The sequence below is a fragment of the Glycine max genome, chromosome 8, assembly GCF_000004515.6.
Source record: "Glycine max cultivar Williams 82 chromosome 8, Glycine_max_v4.0, whole genome shotgun sequence".
Taxonomy (NCBI): domain Eukaryota; kingdom Viridiplantae; phylum Streptophyta; class Magnoliopsida; order Fabales; family Fabaceae; genus Glycine; species Glycine max.
Window position 1 is genome coordinate 4,294,891 of NC_038244.2, and position 19,358 is coordinate 4,314,248.

Below are 19,358 nucleotides of genomic sequence, written 5' to 3' on the forward strand. Positions count from 1 at the left end.
TAAAAGATATACAATAAATGTATTTTAAAATAATGCAAGCTAAGTAATTGGGATAAGATAATTATTGTGGTTTTGAAGCAGTCAAATGTCTTGAATGCTTTATTCAATTCTCTTCATATATACTTGTTTTATTTTAGAGATATTAAAAACCTTCAGTTTGAGAGAGTTTCTTAAAGAAACACATTATTGTCATATCTTCATACTCCGATTGTTGTTTTAATTCCTTTGGATTTTTCACACAAAAAAAAATCCTTTGGATTTCACCCATAAAAAAATCCTTTGGATTTGACAGGATATCAGAATATATAGAATTTTCCATTCTTGTACCGAACAGTGTTTGGAATTACTATGCTTTCAAAGTTTGACCTAGTTTGATGTTTTGTCCTATTTAATTTGTCTGATGATTAAAGAATATTCAATTATTCCCAGATGAAATCATCATGTAGACTTGCCATTTGGTTGTCAAATAATGATAAAACAATAAATAATTTATACTGTTGCCCCATAAGTCTTGGGACGTTTATATATATATATATATATATATATATATATATATATATATATATATATATATATATATATATATATCTTTCAATCAAATGAATAGTCTATTATTATTATTATTGTAGGCTTAGAGTGAATCTATTGATATATAAAGCATTACTAATTATTTAATTACATCGTTTGTTATTTATTAATTACTAGTTTAAAGTTAAATGATTTTTCCGCAATTATATACTTGTCCACCACAATTCTACTATTGTAAACACGGATTAGATGGGTTCAGAATTTGGTAAACAAGTTTAATGAAATTAATGACATTGTTTGAGTTGGATTCTGAAAAAAAAAAGCTTACTTATATAAGCTTATAAATATCAATTATTCGGTAATTAAAAAATAAAAGCAGTTTTGAACAAATCAATCAAAAACAAAAAAATTATTGGCACATCCATTACAGAAGCAAATTAAGTCACAGAACAAAATGATCTAGCTGGTAATGCGAATACTAAACATAATTATATTAAAAGTGGCATTACAAAAGAATCAAATAAAGGAAAGAACAAATAGATCGATCTAGAATTTATACATCTACTGAATGAGTTCTGTTGATAGATCTCTCTCTGACGTACATTCTAGAAATTTCTGTCTCTAGCATCGATCTCTTGTTAGTTGTTAGTCCTTCTGTTGTGTGACTTTGCAACGCCCAAAATTGAGGTTGTCTACTGACCAACACATCCAAAGCCTCCTTCATCCAAGGATGTGGACACGCTTGTTTTGCTTCATCAATTGTCATCTGCATGCAAAGGAACAAAACATTAATTAATTAAGACACAAGGATCGATCATGCGCATAATATGACATACATACCCATGTTCGTTTCCGAATGTTCTTCTCTGGCCAATTCTCTAATTGCTTCTTCACAAGCAAAGGGAACATATATCCCTCATGCATCGTGTCTTGGCGTTTGCTCTTATAAAACCATTTACCCAATTTACTCTGCAATTAGAGGCCAGCTAGGGTGGGTAAGAAGCAAATTAAATGGATTAATTAAGGTGCAATGTTTGGCAAGTAATTAATTAACCAAAACTAATTACTTCGACGTTGCCAACGACCCCAGCTTCCTCTATGGTCTCCCTTAAAGCAGCCTGCTCCATGGATTCGTCGCTCTCCCAACCTCCCTGAGCATGCATGCATGTCACGTTAATTAAAAATGAACCATTAATTGTGAATTTCATGTCAAAATAATTACTATTAGATACTACATACCATAGACATGCCTAATCATTAATTACCTTTGGGAACTGCATTCCATTGCCTTTCTGAGCACTAATCACCAAAACCTCTAATTCCTTATTTTGGCTTCCCTTTCTCTTGTATCTGTATGGAATGCATCTGTTGAAAATTACAAGTCATGAGCAAATTAACGTTAAGAATATATACATAAAATGACGTTGAGAGAGACAGACCCCACAACTTGGCGACAACCATCGTCGTAGCGCTGCAAGTGCCTGCCAGTGCGGGCAACGAGACACATCATGTTGTCGAGTTGCTCGGGAAACAAATCCCCAGAGGCTTTCTTTGAGAAAAGAAAGAGATTAAAAGGCAGATTTCTTGAGAAGAAGAGACCCATGACGTACGAATGAATGAAGCTAGCGAGGCAAAAGGGAACAAAATTGAATAACCATGGCATGCCGTGCCATAAATATAGCTACCTATCTATTTATGGCACTTTGGTGGATCGGAGACAATCGCAATGTTTACTTGTAATCTACAGACAACAATTAGTTACCTGTAATTTTCCTTTTTTTATTTTTCCATATGCTCCTATATATACTCATGCTAGCTGCAGGTTGTTAATTATTAACCAGCCATTAACCAACAACAACCCCCAACTGCCTCATTTTAACCTTTTCCTGTTAAAAACAATTATAAGATTGAGGATTATTAATGACAAAAATAATTTTAAAAAAATATAAATTTAAGATATATTTATTATTATAAATTAAATTAATTATTTTTTAAAATTTTTTGATGAATTATATAATTAGATCTTATAAATAATAAAAGAGAGAATAAGATCTAGTGATAAATACTTAATTCTTCCACTCTCACATAAATAAATCATCTCATTACATGCATGTATTCATATATACATATAGTAATACAAATGATGTATATTAAGGGTGACGAGTGTTTGTACAAGAGGGCAATAGCAATCAATTTGAATTATATAATCATACACGTACGATTTATTAATTATATTATAAATTATTTAATGATCATATGATTATTTTTAAAAAGTCACATAATTTTCTTTTAATTTTAACCTTTTTATGATTTGATTCAATGATCAAGAATCACTCATCTCACACTCTCATAATAAAAATCCTCTCACTTAATATGCTCTATGTAAGAACTCCCTTTAGTATGAGAAATGAGAATTATAAATAAAGATTATACAACAATATGTAGGTTATATAAATAAAATTCAGTTTTTACCTTTTAAAAAAGATTATACAATAATACATAGATGATGATTAATTAAGATTAAATGTTGATTATTGGTCACGTGTTTACATAAAAAAGCTATGTATATTTTTTTAATCTTTTAAATATGATATAATTAATGGTTACTAAATGGTACGATATATAGGAATTCCATGGAACTTATATGTATCAATTATTTTGGCACAATTTCTTTCAAACTTTCCTTATTTTTCTTTAATTTATTATATTTAAGCAATTGTCTGCAGTCGTGCACGTTTTCTCGTATGAAATTCTGGCAATATTATTTTGTACGATATGCTCTTACACTAATCATCCCAAATAATTAAAGAAATCAAAATCTGATTGGAGCTTTAAAAAATTTAACAAAATTGAAGAATCTGATTGCAACTTTCAAAATTTAAAAACTGAATTGAATCATTATAAATAATTTAAAAATCAAATTAATACTTAAGTCATCAATAAATGATGATATCATAAAAAAATGTCCAATCACGAAAATAATATAAAATAAAAAATAACATTTGGATGAACTAAAATCAAAATATAATAAATTTACAAGAACTCAAAAAAATATTTTAAAAAAGTAAAAAAATGATATAATTGAAAGGACTAGAAACAAAAAAAAAAGTGAAAAGATTAAACCAAAGGGTGATATATTTAAAAAAGAACATTAAACTGAATTTGATTGATAAATAAAGATAAATAACTTGAAAAAAATTGGATTAACTGAGGACTTTGATTACGTGATGTTTTTTCTGTTATTTATATAATACAATTGTTATTAATAATTTTTCATACACTTGCTCTATTCTCCTTTTAGGAGACTATGACATTGACCATTTGACTTGAAAAAATATTTTCAACTACATTATATTTGGATTTGACTTCTTGTTATTCTTTTTCATGCTGTTATTTATAGAATACAATTGTTATTAATATTTAATGATGACATTTAATTTTAAAAATTATGAAAATTTTATAGTTTAAATGGAGGAACACAGGCATAACGAAAAAACCAAATCCATCATATTTGGAAAAGGACTCTATCAATCATTTTTAGCATTAACACAAACTTATCCATTTTTTCACCTCGTTTCAACTATGACAATGACAATCTCATTAATTGTTTATGGTGAATAGGAATGAAAAAACCATCATAGTGCTAAAAATTCCACATTCCATTTTCTCAAAACTATAGCAATGAAATCAACAACACCTTTAAATATTTTAATTTTTGAAAAATAGTTTCACCATTGAGCGTTTGTGATTCTCGTTCTTTCTCGTATTCTTAAACCTTTCATTTCTATCCTTTAATTTTTAGATTCGTTTGATATAATTATAATTTTTAATAATGATCATTCTCGTGCCAATAACATTACCATTATCGCTATCGACATCCCCATCACCATTATCACTCCATCATTGCCACCTACTACAATTATTATTATTGTTGGCACCATCACTACTAACACTACTATCATTAATATTATCTCCATTATCATTATTATCACTAGCAACACCATAACAGAAACATACTCTTAAACTAATTTTAATATAATACAAGACTTTCAAAATAAACTTATTTTGAAAATAAAATTTAAATAAAACTAAAACTAAATTTTAAAATCTAAAAATTAGTTATTTTTATTAGTTATTTTTTTTAATTTTACAACTAAGAGCCATCCCAAGTGGGGCCTTACTTATCAATTTTTGTTGTTGAATATTTGTGGGATATTGATGATCAATTGTTGGCTATTGACTATTGTTAGTTTGATGGTTAAATATTTTTCTTGTAAATATGTTACTTTTTTCTTCGGGCTATGTTTGGTAAGATGTTTGAGGAGTTTATAAACTTATTTGACTAGCCTATAAATTTCCTTCACCAAAATTAAGTTTGTTTTGAACATAAGTTTATTTTAGTAGTTTATTTTTTCATAAATTACTTGAAGTAACAATCTTTTTTGTTAACTAAATTCTATGTATAATTGAATATATCATTTTACGTCATTTATATTTATCAACTAACTTATTAGTTAGTCTTATCAAATAGAATAAATTAAATCAGTTAGTTTCTAACTTTTTAGTTCTTAACTTTTTTTTTTTGAGTAAAAGCTTTTAGCCTTTTCAGCTAATTTATAAGTTAATTTTGCTAAATCTAATTTTAATTTTTTTTATTCTTTGATGCATGTAAATATGATATTTTTTATTTTTAATTCAGGTAAATTTATGACTTTTTTTATTTTAGGTTCTGGAGTTGTTATTAATTTTTTATTTTAATCCTTGGTGACGTGATTGTGAGAAATATTTAAGAAGAATCTTAAACAAAAAAAGAACATTACATAAGACTTAAAAGAACTTGAAAAGATTAAAAGCAAAAGGCCTGTATATTTTACTATCACATGGTTATTTAACAAAATATTGAGCACGTGCAGGGAGAAAAAAAGAAAAAAGAGTGAGGAGCACGGAAGCGTGAGAGAGGGAGCAATGTGTTTTTGTTTGCTTGAGGTCCAAGGATTGGGCAGCCTATATAAGCGCTTCTCCTTTGACATCTTTTCTTCACTGACTCCGCTTTTTATTCTATTCTCCAAATAACACACAGCGCAACTTTCGTCTTCTATCCCCAACCCTAACCAGGTATCATCTTCCTATCTTTCCTAAATTTCAGTCAGTCAGAATATTTGTCACTTAATTTGGAATTTTCATTTCGAGAGTTGAGACTTAGACATGTTAATTTGACTTTTAGGGTTGAGGTTATCATCAATCTTTCCATTTTCAATCTGATGAATTGGATTTGAATTTTCATGTGTCAGTTAGCGAACGATCGATTAGAGTTTCGACGCAGGATGAGTTCGAAAGAGCGAAGCCAGCAGCCGCATTCGAGGGTTCCTCGTCGTCAGGAGTGGATTCGTAGAGATGTTGGTGGTTGCTCCAATCCAAGAAAGCCCAAGAAGGGATCATCTTCGAATTCGAGGGAGGAGTCTAATTTGCCTCAGCTGCTGCAAGAGATTCAGGACAAGCTCGTCAAAGGAGCTGTCGAATGCATGATTTGTTATGACATGGTGCGCAGGTCTGCGCCTATCTGGTCTTGCTCCGGTTGCTTCTCTATCTTTCACCTCACTTGTATCAAGAAGTGGGCTCGTGCACCCATTTCTGTGGATTTGTCCGTTGAGAAGAACCAGGGCGGCTTCAATTGGCGTTGCCCTGGTTGCCAGTCTGTGCAGCTCACTTCATCCAAGGATATTAGGTATCTATGCTTCTGTGGAAAGAGGCCAGATCCACCCTCTGATTTGTATCTCATGCCACATTCCTGTGGAGAACCATGTGGCAAGCCTCTTGAGAGGGACCTTCAAGGGGATAAGGAGCTTCTTTGCCCTCATCTTTGTGTCTTGCAATGCCATCCCGGCCCCTGTCCTCCTTGCAAAGCATTTGCCCCTCCACGTCTGTGTCCTTGTGGGAAGAAAAATATTACCACTCGTTGCTCTGACCGCCAGTCTGTTCTTACCTGTGGCCAGCGCTGCCAAAAGCTTCTTCAATGTGGCCGTCATCGCTGTCAGCAAATCTGTCATCTGGGTCCTTGTCATCCTTGTCAAGTTCCAATCAATGCCTCTTGCTTTTGTGCCCAAAAGATGGAGGTAATTCTTTGTGGGGAGATGGCTGTCAAGGGTGAAATCAGAGCAGATGGTGGAGTATTCTCTTGTGGTTCCACTTGTCAAAAGAAACTTAATTGTGGTAATCATATCTGTATCGAGACTTGTCATCCAGGTAGCTGTGGGGACTGTGAATTATTACCATCCCGTATTAAGACATGCTGTTGTGGGAAAACTAGATTGGAGGAGAAACGCCACAGTTGTTTAGACCCAATTCCTACCTGTTCACAAGTATGTGGCAAGTACCTTCCTTGCGGGATTCATCATTGTGAAGAGCCATGCCATGCTGGGGATTGTTCTCCTTGTCTGGTTCTAGTTTCTCAGAAGTGTAGATGTGGCTCGACTTCCCGAACTGTGGAGTGTTGCAAGACAAAAATGGAAAATGAGAAATTTACTTGTGAAAGGCCTTGTGGGCAGAAAAAGAATTGTGGAAGGCATCGATGTAGTGAAAGGTGTTGTCCACTTTCTAATCCAAATAATATTCTAAATGCAGATTGGGATCCACACTTCTGTCAATTGCCGTGTGGAAAGAAGTTAAGGTGTGGGCAGCATGCATGTGAATCCCTGTGCCACAGTGGTCATTGTCCACCTTGTCTTGAAACTATATTTACTGATTTGACATGTGCTTGTGGTAAGACTTCAATCCCTCCTCCATTGCCTTGTGGCACACCGCCTCCCTCATGTCAGCTTCCATGTTCAGTTCCTCAGCCTTGTTCGCATCCAGCCTCTCACAGCTGTCATTTTGGAGATTGCCCTCCTTGTTCAATGCCCATAGCAAAAGAATGTATTGGTGGACATGTAGTTCTTAGGAACATACCTTGTGGTTCGAAGGATATTAAATGCAATAAACTCTGTGGGAAGACCAGACAGTGTGGTTTACATGCATGTGGCAGAACATGTCACCTCCCCCCTTGTGATAATCTGTCAGCTGTGCCAGGTATCCGAGCCTCTTGTGGGCAAACATGTGGTGCTCCTAGGAGAGACTGCCGGCATACATGTACAGCTCCTTGTCACCCTTCAACTCCATGTCCAGATACAAGATGCAAATTCCCTGTCACAATTACTTGTTCTTGTGGCCGAATAACAGAAAATGTTCCTTGTGATGCTGGTGGCAGTTGTGCTAATTATGATGCTGATACTGTACATGAAGCTTCCATTATTCAAAAGTTGCCTGTGCTTCTTCAACCCGTGGCTGCAAATGGCAAAAAAGTCCCCCTCGGACAAAGAAAACTGATGTGTAATGATGACTGTGCTAAGTTAGAGCGGAAAAGGGTTCTTGCAGATGCTTTTGAGATTACCGCTCCAAATCTGGATTCACTCCATTTTGGTGAGAATTCGGTTGCTTCTGAATTGCTGGCTGACATGTTGAGACGTGATTCTAAATGGGTTTTATCTGTTGAAGAGAGATGCAAGTTTTTAGTACTTGGCAAGAGCAGAGGAAATGCACATGGTCCAAAAGTCCATGTTTTCTGTCCTATGTTAAAGGACAAAAGAGATGCAGTGAGGGTGATTGCTGAGAGATGGAAGCTTGCAGTGAATGCAGCTGGTCGGGAGCCAAAGCATTTCGTAGTTGTTCATGTTACCCCAAAATCAAGAGCTCCTGCTCGTGTGCTAGGGTTTAAGGGTACTACAACTGTAAATGTACCCCTTCCTCCGGCATTTGATCCTTTGGTTGATATGGATCCTCGACTTGTTGTCTCTTTTATAGACTTACCAATGGATGCAGATATTAGTGCATTGGTGTTGAGATTTGGTGGTGAGTGTGAACTTGTTTGGTTAAATGACAAAAATGCATTGGCCGTTTTTAATGACCCTGCCCGTGCTGCAACTGCAATGAGGAGGTTGGATCATGGTACGGTTTATCAGGGAGCTGTGGTGGTGGTTGTTCCAAATGTCGGGGCATCAGTAGCATCTTCAGCTACCAATGCCTGGGGAGGATCTGGGACAATGAAAGGAGGAGCACTGGCAGCATTAAAGAGTAATCCATGGAAAAAGGATGTTATTCAAGAGCCAGGTTGGAGAGAAGATGCTTGGGGTGATGAGGAGTGGGCTACTGGTTCTGCTAATGTCAAATTGCCTATTCAGAAGAAAGAAGCCCGAATATCTGCTTCAGTAAATCCTTGGAGTGTCCTAAATCAAGAATCGTCTTCAAGTTCATCTGTTGCAGCCATTAAAATTGATGGTTCTAGGAAACACTCTGAAAGTAGTGTTATCACAAAGTTGGAGCCTCGTGATGGTGGTTCAAATCTAGGAGGGCAGCCTGCAGGAAACTTTGATGCTTTGGAAGCTTCTGATGTAGTAGATGATTGGGAGAAGGCTTGTGAATAGCAAGGAGTAAACATTTTTCATTTTATTTTGTTGAGAAGGAGGCAGATTTTGACTAGTGAAATGTCTAAGGCTCTTTTTGTCCACTAGATGTATCTCTTTTCATGTTTTATCCCCCTGATTTTAATCAATTTCGATGTTATTCTAACTAGTTGGTGCCACTGTTGAGATAATATCTGACATTCTACCCTAGCTTTTGAGACTGATAGAAGAAGGGATGTGAATGTTTACCACAAATAGGTATGTTAAAACTCATTTTATAACCTTTATGCTTATCACTTTATCTTAATACTTGCATAACTGACATGCATGGTTCATTTTGTGCAGCATTGGTACTAAGCTTATCAGAGATTACCATAGAAAATTGTACTCAAATTTTGGTTTGCTGTAAGCTCTGCCCTCAATTTGGGTACACATCTCAATTACAAAACAGTTCAAAGTTAATTTTATCACAATCAATTCTACTCAACTTTAATACACGGGCACTAAATATTTATAAGTATTAAATATTATTGTACTTGGTTTATCAAAACCTGGAGGGGATGGGATGTTGTATATGATATTATAAGTTGGTGGCTTGGCTGGCTTCCATGAAAATAGATTACTTGAAATGTGGAATGGAGCATATGAGAAAGACCAATAGTTTGTCTCACTGCAAAAGGATGTCAATTTTGAATCTCTGGAAGCAAAAAAAAAAAAAAAAGTCTGCTGTTCTACATCTGCAAAAAGTCTTGTGCTGGAGATGTCCGTAATCTTTCAGAGAGGATTTGTACATACATTGTTTCCTGGAGTCCATGCTCTTATGCCGGTTTTCTCACTATCTGAAAATTTTCATATTCTATTTGCATGCAGAAGCTGGGACAGTGGAAAGAGATTGCCATATTCGTTTCACTTTTATAATGTGTACTTATTTGCAAATAAGTGTGCACTTGCGTATGAAAGAAATAGCAATTGAAGTAAAATTTAAGATCAATTTGTCCATCAATTGGATCTGACTATGATCAATTTTGCATAGTTGGTATGCTAGGCCCCACATCAGCAGCTACAGAAGCACTCCCAATTCTACTGATCCGTCTATGCCAAAAATATTACCTGAAAATTTAAGCAATAGTCATCCAATATTTATATAACCAAAAATTAGTGTCTTTCCTACTAATTCTAAGATAGCATAATGACTCTTCTGTATCCTCAATTCTTGTGTAAGTTAAGATGTGTGCTTGCGACCGCATGTTGAGTTGATATCAACTATGAATGAAATAAAATCATCAAAAAAAAAAAAAAAAACTATGCATGAAAGAAAAAAAAATTGCCCTGAAAAATGAGAAAATACGTAGTTCAAAGTATCAGAGAAAGTTCAAATCTTAAATATCAGGATACTTGTACATATATAGTTTCTCAAAGGTATGTATGTACGTTGTCCGGATTCTATCCATATATTCTGATTTGCTATTCTTGTTCATAGAGATAATGGTATTTAATAGATTAAATTATTCATTTAGTTTTCTAATTTATTATTTAGATTCAATTTGGTTATTTATTTATTTTTAGATTCAATTTAGTCTTTTAATTTTTAAAATCAATTTAATTTTGTTTTCTAATTTCTTTTTTTTTTTCAATTTGGTCCAATGATTTATAAAATCAATTCATTTTTTGGAAAATGTAAATTTTGTGACAATTTAAAATTATTTAATGACAATTTTAAATCATCACAAATTATGATTTCTTATAATTTAGTCTGAAATTGAATTGATTTAAAAAATTAGAGGATTAAATTGAACCTTCAAAAAATTAAATGACTAAATTGAATCTAAAAAATAAATTAAAGTATTAAAAAAACTAATTTAACCTATTTAATATTAGAAACTTTTTTCGGAAGAAATTAATACTAGAAACATAGTACTTACTCTCTTATAACTTTTCTGCATTTAGCTTCTACAGATTAATTAAAATCAGTAGCACTAATTAATTAACATAATTTAAATTACCTATGTAAAAAAACATAATTTAAATTACCACAATTAATTGTAGTTGTATCTTAATTAGAACAAAAAAAAATATTAATTAACAATCAGTATTCAGTAAGCAGAATTACAATCAATATCAATATAATAATAAAATAAAATTAAAAGAAACACAATTAGGGGTTTCATAGAAAATTTAGATCATCTTCAACTTCTCTCTCCAATAAAATCACAACTGTACATTACATGTCAATAATTTGAAAGAGTCTCCGAAACATTGATCAATTTTGACCGTATAATCAATTTCTTAAAATATAGACTAATCTCCAAAAAACCATTAAGTTTGTTGTATGAATATTATTACTCTTAAGAAACAAGAGTCATAAAGAAAAGAAAAGTTTGGCTTGTTTTGATTTGATATTATGAAGGTTCTTCTTCAAATTGATCAGGTAGGATTTTAGTTGTGAAGTCGTCCAAGCAGAGTTCAAACAGAAGCATCAAGCACAGCTCAAGCGGCAGTTCAAATTCATGAGTATTATAATTTTCCATTTGACTAAATAAAAAAATGTGTAACAACAACGTTTGTTTAAGGATTTAGTAAGACACATCAAACTTTTTCTTCATGCATTGGAAATCATCCAAAGCCAAAAAGGCAATAGCGGGATTGAGCTCGAACATTCCATTTGAGGAAGCTTCCTTCACAACAGCAGATTTTGTACACTTTTTTTCCTTCTAAATTACATTTATATTTTTCATGAGAAGAAGTTTGCTCGAATTGAATAAAATTATTATTCAAATATCTTACGAAGCTGCATACACAATTTAAACACTAAATCACTAATTAAATTAAAATAACAATGCATTTTGTAGACCTTGAAGACAACGTTGCATAAGCAAGGAAAAAAAAAAGAAGATAAAACAAAATAAAAAGTCGGGTAGTCAGGTATCCGGTCATCAATTATCAGGTATCTGATCAGTAGTCAGGTATCGGTTGATCAATTTTTATTGATTGACTTTTTTGATTAATCTAATTTAGGTAGCAAACTTGCGTTCTAAAAATCATTTCCTAATATAAACAAATTAATTTATTTTAACAAATAAACTCTGTACTTAAATAATTTAATTTTATTATTTTTAAAGATAAATTTTAGTCTTAATTCATAGAAAGATTAAAATTATAATTGGAGAATATTTTAAATAGTTTTATTCTTAAAGTTGTACTTTTGTATTCATTATTTTTGGAGAATATTTTATTTTAAATAAAATATTTGTTTATGCAATAATTTTATAATTTATATATATTCATAAAATTAAAAATTTAAAAGTATTTATTTTATTATAATAATTTATAAATATGTGCTCCCTTTAATAATTCTTCTCATATAATACGAAAATCTTAAGCAAAAATTTGAACAAATTCAGACAGAAGTTTTTTTTATTGGTTAATAAATTAAATATATATATTTTTTTAAAATGAAATAGAAGTCAGACACATAGTTTTGTGCGGTACGAGTTTTTTTAAAATTAAGCAATATTTTTTAACAAAATTTTGCCATTAATTCTTATCAAATTAAAGAATCATTTTTCAATTACAAAATTTAACATGACTCCAGTTAAGCACTCCCTCCTATAACTTTAGGATTTGAGTAAATTTTTGTGTAAAATTTTTAAATTTATGTGATATTATAGAACTTACAAATTTTAGATAAATACTCATTTAAGCCACATGTATTATATTTAGATGCTTTTACCGTTAAAGATTTCATATATTACTTACGTTTTAGTATCTAGATACAGGTGTTCAATATTTTTTGGGGGCAGCCAGCACATGTTCATTAATTGTTTGTATTTTCTGTCGTATCCACATGGTTTCAGCTTTCAACCATAGAATAGAACGATTGGAAATAGAAATCAGGAAAATAAAAGGGACACGGAATAAGTCATGTATCCTTAGCATGTGATATGATCATATGATTTTGCCAATCACTTAATTAGTGACTAATAAAAAAAGGCTGTTATAGTTAAGGTGTTCTGATGGTTGCAATTGCAAATACGTATTCATGTGCATTTGTTCATACTTAGTCCCCCCTGTCCTTGACGGAAATATCCAAGTGATTTTAATTGATGTTAAAAAAAAAATAATCCATTTTCCATTTTTGGCCCGTTTAAATATTTTCTCTAAATAATTTTATAAAATATGTCTAATAAATTTTTAAATAAACAAAAATGGAAATTAAAATCTGTTAGTAACATTAGTTTTCTGAATCATATGTATTGTGTGTGTTGTTTGACTCTTAATCTGTGTGGTGGTGTGTGTATTATTGAGTTGTATTGTTATATATATTCAATGCATGGAGCAAAAACTAAAACTTACACGTCGCTCTCTGTGAGTGTGTCCACGTCAGCCCGGCATTCCCTCCCTACTGCCTGCAATAAAATAATGCAAAAAAGAAAGGATGAAATCACGAGATCAATAATAAGCCGTCTAAAGAATTGGTACGTGAAGATCACAATGTGATTGCTGTTTTAATTTAGACACTGCAATGTAATGTAGCCATGTAGGGTCTATAAAGGCCATCATCTTATTCTTAGTGTCCTCCGTCTCTGTCATCTCAAGCATTGCTTCAATCGCTCCTCATTCATACATATTATATTCCTGTCACTTTCTTTCTTCTCAGAACTTCGTTTTCCACTCACTTCCTACTTCAATTCATCTTTAGCCTATCCTAGTTTCTGTGTCTGTCTTGTTAGTCCTAATGGATTCTCATCTTGATGCAATCTTTGATGAAGATCACAAGGTAATTAAAATTAGTTGCCTTTCGCATGTTAACACTTAATCACAATTTTTTTTGTTTGTCAATCGTCATACACCCTCACTCATTAATTAAATATCTTCTATGAAGTTTTATGGCACCTCTGCATTAAGAACTTTACTTTGTTGATATGTAGCTGTTTTATTAATTTGAATCTTGTCTTGCTGTAAATTAAATTTGGTTCGGTTGAATCTTGGTAGTTAGGATGTTGAAAGGATCTAGTATACATATTTTTTCTCCTAATCATATTTTTTATTCAGAAGAAAACATGGAAGCAAACAACTCTGCTATCCTTTCAAATTGTGGGAATAGTTTATGGTCAACTGAGCACTGCACCTTTATATGTATTTGGGACAATGCAAAAGGGAGATCTTGCATCAGAAGAAGTCGTTTATGAACTATTTTCCTTCATTTTCTGGACACTCACAATAATATCTTTGGTCAAGTATGCCTCTATAGTGTTGAAAGCAGATGATGAAGGAGAGGGTAAAATTAATTTTCTTATCTTCAGTGACTATATAAATATAATATATAATATATCTACATGACATGAGGCTTTAAGCTAAGATTAAATGTTTTTGTAGGTGGTATTGTTGCTTTATACTCACTGTTGTGTAGAAATGCAAAAGTTGGGCTGCTCCCATGCGACAAAAGTGCCAATGAAGTTGTGCTTTATGAAGAGAGAAGTGGTTCAAAGCTCAAAGCAGATTCAAGAGCACGAAGGGCCATTGAGAAACACAAGATCTGTCACTATTTAATATTGTTCTTAGCCCTCTTTGGTTCCTGTATGACCATTGGGGACGCAGTGCTCACTCCAGCGCTTTCAGGTGGACTTCAATTTCAATTAATTTTCTTACAAGTAAATTTACTTTGATGAAATTACTTTTCATTATTATTATGGCTGTTTACCAGTGTACTCAGCTTCGACCGGCGTTCAGAGATCCCTGACAGACATATTGACAGACATATGTAAGACCTTGTATTGTACTGAGAATTCAATTAAATCCCGGCCGTGATTTTTTCCGAGGCCTTATGGTTAATCGCTACAATTAATGTGTGTGTGTTTTTTATTACCAGTTGCCTGGTCACCAGATACTCAGCAGAACGTGTCAAATGGTCTAAGAAGATGTAAGAACTACACAGGCTGTGATTAATTTGTATGGATAAACATTGAATTAATTTTCATCTACTTAACAGAGTTTAAATTTATGTTTGATCGAAATGTCATGTTCACACCAGATGTACCTGTTCCCTCTGCGTGTGTTATATTGGTTGGGCTGTTCATGCTGCAGCACTGCGGTACACGTAAAATTGGGATCATGTTTGCTCCAATCATCACTGCTTGGTTGTTGTTTGTTGCTGGGGTGGGAACGTATAATGTTTTCCACTGGGATGTAAAAATTATTTATAAAATATCCCCAGTCTACATATACAAATTCATCACACATATTGACATCCACAGATGGAGGTTGTTAGGGAGCGTCATTTTATGTGTAGCAGGATCGGAGGCAATGTTTGCAGATCTAGGCCATTTCTCCAAGAAATCAATTAAGGTACAGTAACAGTACAATACATACATAGCCTTTTTTCTGTAATTGAAAATTGAATATGATTTCTAACTTGTGCATCATGTGTCCGTTGTAGATTACCTTTATATGCTTGATCTACCCGCTTCTTCTTCTATGCTATGCTGGTCAGGCTGCATATATCTCCAAAAATTTACATGCTCCAGATTTTAATCATCTTAGTCAATCTATGCCACGTAAGTTAATTGGTCGAGTGCTTTTATTATAATTACGATGAGATTTTTCTTCTCTTTGTTATTACCGCTATAGTAAAGTGATGGTTGGTGATTCCAGGTCATTGCAGACACTTGTTCATAGTATTGTCCCTACTTTCTTCAGCTGTGGGAAGCCAAGCAACCATAACAGCGTGTTTCTCCATCATTAACCAGTGTCTGGCATTAAATTGCTTTCCCAGAGTTAAAGTTATTCACACATCAAAAACGATTCATGGGCAGATTTACATCCCCGATGTCAACTGGTTATTGATGATTTTTAGCCTCACTGTCACCATTGGTTTCAGAGACATTGTGAAAATTGGCAATGCAACAGGTATATATATTCTTCTTAAGAAAACAATGAGTTGGTAAACAGATAAAAAAATAATCATGAGTTCTCAATTTGTGACAGGTTTGGCTATAATTTGTGGAATGCTTGTGACAACTAGTCTGATGTCACTGATCATTGCTCTGTATTGGGAGAAGAATTTGATGGTATCTGCGTGCTTTCTTGTATGTTTTGGGTTCCTTGAGGCTGCATATCTTTCAGCATGTCTGCTAGAATTCCACAAAGGAGCTTGGTATCTGGTTGTCCTATTGGCAGTGTCAATGACAGTGATGCTTTCATGGCATTATGGAACAATGAAGAAGTACGAGTTTGATTTGCAAAACAAGGTATCAACCGAATGGCTAATAGATATTAGTCCAGGCCTTGGGATTTCCAGGGTACCCGGAATCGGCTTCATTTACACCGACATAGTAGCAGGAATCCCAGCTTTCTTTTCACATTTTATAACTAATCTTCCTGCATTTCATCAAGTGTTGATCTTGGTGTCTTTCAAGTCTATAGCTGTGCCTTATGTACCAGAAAGTGAAAGGTATCTCATTGGTAGGATTGGGCCAAAGGATTACAAAATATATCGTTGCATTGTCAGAAGTGGATATTGTGACCACATAAGGGACACTGGTCATTTTGAGGAGCAGATAATTCGTTCTATTGGGGAATTCATATCCATTGAACAGAATGACATTGAGTCCATGGTATCCCCAGATGAAAGAATGATCATTATTGGAAATTCAAATTCAAGACTAGATGGAAATGCTTTAGTTCCTCTTGATGAAGTAGACTCATCATCATGCATGGTGAACAATGAATCTCAGATAAGTCCAGTAGATCATGACGCATTGGAGAGTAGGAACAAGAGAAAAAAGGTTCGGTTCATGTTGCCTGAGAATAGTCCTAAAATGCAGGTATCTGTGAGGAAGGAGCTTTTGGAGCTAATTGATGCCAGGGAGAGTGGCAGTGCCTATTTCTTGGGGCAGTCACATTTAGTGGTGCGTGATGGCACTAACTTTCTCAAGAGATTCTTAATCATGGTCTATCGTTTCAGTGAAAAAAATTGTCGGGAATCTCCTGTTGCTCTTAAGATCCCTCATGCTGCTCTTGTAGAAGTTGGTGTGATATGTACTATATAAGTTATACGACTTCTGCTGTTTTAGTAATCCAACGGGGACCCGACAAGTTTAATAGGACCAAACAAAACAAGGAAATGAACATCTTACCTGTACCTACTTGTTCTTGGTACTAGATCTCAGACTATGCAAGATATAATGGAGATTAGAGAGATTGTTAGACTCTTGTACCAAAAAAAAAAATAATCAAGTTATGGTCCCGTTTAGATGATATAATCTGGGTGAGTTATAGGGTGCAATTGTGTATGATACACAACTCAATATGACCTGCTACTGTAACCTGTAAAACTTAAAAATTGGTCGTTAGTTCTTGTATCAATTTACATAAACTGTATAACATAAATGTAAAATTTCAAATAAGTCCCTAGTGTTGTGTTTGAGAAGGGGCAAGCTTCATATTTGCCACAAAGTTATATATGATACAAACTAAATTTGTGACTACTTGAACTAATTATTATAGGAATTAAGACAACACTAACAAAAATAGTAGATCATAATCTTATTTTTTTGCAGACGTTATCTTTTAGCAGGGGAGGGAGGAAGTTAAGATAATAAATTAAGATGGAAGTACACTATTTTAATTATATGTAAATTTTATCTTTATATGTTATTTGACTTTAAGGTGAGACATACCTTTCGGAATAAAACAACCCCAAATTTTTTAAACAAGTTCTAATTTTTGGATTTCGTTTCTTGTTAGATTTTTATGGTCTTATTAGAGCGTCATCCTCACATTTGAGATTTCAAAGAATGTATTTTTTTTTTGTTTCGAATGAAAAGAGATGAGAAAAAAAAAGCATTTGTGCAATTTTCATTTTACCCCAACTTATGCATAATTTTTTTTTCTATACAAAAACTTTTTTTAAGAAAAAAATAAACAGACATATAATCGATTAGGTGCCTTTATAAAAAAATTACATGAGTCACAAGGAAATAAACAAAATAAGGATCATTTTAAAACTTTGCCTCTTTCACGGATTTTATTGTTTGTTTCATTGGCTTTCACATCATTTTTTAGGTAAAAGTATTGACTTGGACTCCACTTATTCTTTTTAAAAAAACTTTCACCTCCAATTCAGTTTAACCGAACATGTCAACTTACTTTACATCTATTTCACTTTCAACTCTTTTATATTCCATTGAAATATAAACTTGCTGTTAGCATCGTTTTCATATTTCTTTGGTTTGCTCCACGTTTCATTTGTTCGCAGCTACCTATTGAATTAAGGAGTGTGGATCTAATAGGAAAGTGTGGCTGGCTAGTTAGTATTTAATTCAAGACAGTGGTGTTATGTTGTAAAAGAAAAAAAAAACCTATATTTAATAAACTCAAGTACTTTTAATTATGAACACTTTAGTTTTTCTCATGTTTAATTGGGTGGATCTATTTGTTAGCCCAATTGTGGCACTATATGACATGCCCCTTGATTTTTATACCTCTCCTTTCATTTTCTCACTCACAGTAATTTGGTAGTTTTTAAAATTCATATTTTACCCTTCTCTTCACACTCCTCTCTCCCCACTCTCCAGTTTCCAAGCACCCTTCAACCGAAATTTTGAGAAAATGCCAAAATAAAATTGGCTAAAATGAAACTTTGGTTGTTTATTATATTTTAGGTTTTAGTTTGATCCCTTATGTTTAAAATATTTCATTATTGTATATAACAAAAAATAATATTTGTTAAGCTAAATTGGTCTTTTCGTCAATTTTTGGCACAAAGTGTTGAAGGTCAGCCCACCTTCTCATCTTTTTCATTCAACAATCTCAAAATATGAATGACATAAAAACGGATACAATTGAGTTATATTTACACTTTTACAGTGTCTATGTTATTGTAACGAGAGCTTAATTATCCATGTACAGAACTGTTACTCTTGTTCAAGTTAAATATCATATATAATACGTTTCCTTTCATTTTAGAAATATAATACTGTAATTTGATACAAAATAATTTCACAGTAAAAATGGTTATAAATGAGTTGACTTAAATTTCATTTGTTAATTAAAAAAGTAAGTGGGCATGTGAATCGTGATTGGGGGAAGTGCTGCATTGATAGCACGATTCAAAAATAAAAAAATCTTGGTGATGAATAGCATCACTATTGATGATAAATATCAAACTAATCCATTTAATTTTAATTTTTTGGGGAAAGGATGTATTATTGAAATTGCCAGTGGTGAAAATATTAATAATAGACAAAATGGTGAGGTGAGCATAAGGAGTGATTATCAAGTGGTGAAGTTAACTAGTAATTTGTAAGGAAGCAAAAGAGCGTCCACGTTCATTTTTGCCATTAAATAATAAGTCCACGTTCTGCCCCTAGTGTAGCGTGCGCGGGATGCATTTTT

The 19,358-nt window shown here is 33.0% G+C and overlaps 3 protein-coding genes across 3 annotated transcripts; 2 read left to right on the plus strand and 1 right to left on the minus strand.

Moving 5' to 3' along the window:
- Nucleotides 1-994: 994 nt before the first annotated feature.
- Nucleotides 995-2,229, minus strand: LOC100800531 (nudix hydrolase 18, mitochondrial). The gene is made up of 5 exons (XM_003532498.3): nt 1,968-2,229; nt 1,794-1,893; nt 1,596-1,679; nt 1,369-1,497; nt 995-1,294 (listed from the first exon to the last, which is right to left on the minus strand). The coding sequence occupies exons 1-5, from the start codon at nt 2,189-2,191 to the stop codon at nt 1,082-1,084; spliced, it is 750 nt and encodes a 249-aa protein (XP_003532546.2). The 5' UTR covers nt 2,192-2,229; the 3' UTR covers nt 995-1,081.
- A 3,270-nt stretch (nt 2,230-5,499) lies between these two features.
- LOC106799700 (NF-X1-type zinc finger protein NFXL1) lies at nt 5,500-9,129 on the plus strand. The gene is made up of 2 exons (XM_014778710.3): nt 5,500-5,643; nt 5,820-9,129. The coding sequence occupies exon 2, from the start codon at nt 5,853-5,855 to the stop codon at nt 8,982-8,984; it is 3,132 nt and encodes a 1,043-aa protein (XP_014634196.1). The 5' UTR covers nt 5,500-5,643; nt 5,820-5,852; the 3' UTR covers nt 8,985-9,129.
- Nucleotides 9,130-13,435: 4,306 nt separating this feature from the next.
- Nucleotides 13,436-17,368, plus strand: LOC100801073 (potassium transporter 25). The gene is made up of 9 exons (XM_014778711.3): nt 13,436-13,740; nt 14,016-14,241; nt 14,340-14,582; nt 14,668-14,724; nt 14,833-14,883; nt 14,995-15,308; nt 15,400-15,517; nt 15,615-15,869; nt 15,948-17,368. The coding sequence occupies exons 1-9, from the start codon at nt 13,699-13,701 to the stop codon at nt 17,009-17,011; spliced, it is 2,370 nt and encodes a 789-aa protein (XP_014634197.1). The 5' UTR covers nt 13,436-13,698; the 3' UTR covers nt 17,012-17,368.
- Nucleotides 17,369-19,358: the final 1,990 nt, after the last annotated feature.

Excerpts from the sequence above, each read along its gene's own strand:
- LOC100800531 (XM_003532498.3), bottom strand. The coding sequence starts at position 2,191 with ATGCCATGGTTATTCAATTTTGTTCCCTTTTGCCTCGCTAGCTTCATT. Across the intron at positions 1,894-1,967 it reads GGTTGTCGCCAAGTTGTGGG|ATGCATTCCATACAGATACA; the intron begins GTCTGTCTCTCT and ends AATTTTCAACAG. Across the intron at positions 1,498-1,595 it reads GGGTCGTTGGCAACGTCGAA|AGTAAATTGGGTAAATGGTT; the intron begins GTAATTAGTTTT and ends CTCTAATTGCAG.
- LOC106799700 (XM_014778710.3), top strand. The coding sequence starts at position 5,853 with ATGAGTTCGAAAGAGCGAAGCCAGCAGCCGCATTCGAGGGTTCCTCGT.
- LOC100801073 (XM_014778711.3), top strand. The coding sequence starts at position 13,699 with ATGGATTCTCATCTTGATGCAATCTTTGATGAAGATCACAAG. Across the intron at positions 14,242-14,339 it reads AGCAGATGATGAAGGAGAGG|GTGGTATTGTTGCTTTATAC; the intron begins GTAAAATTAATT and ends ATGTTTTTGTAG. Across the intron at positions 14,884-14,994 it reads GTCAAATGGTCTAAGAAGAT|ATGTACCTGTTCCCTCTGCG; the intron begins GTAAGAACTACA and ends TGTTCACACCAG.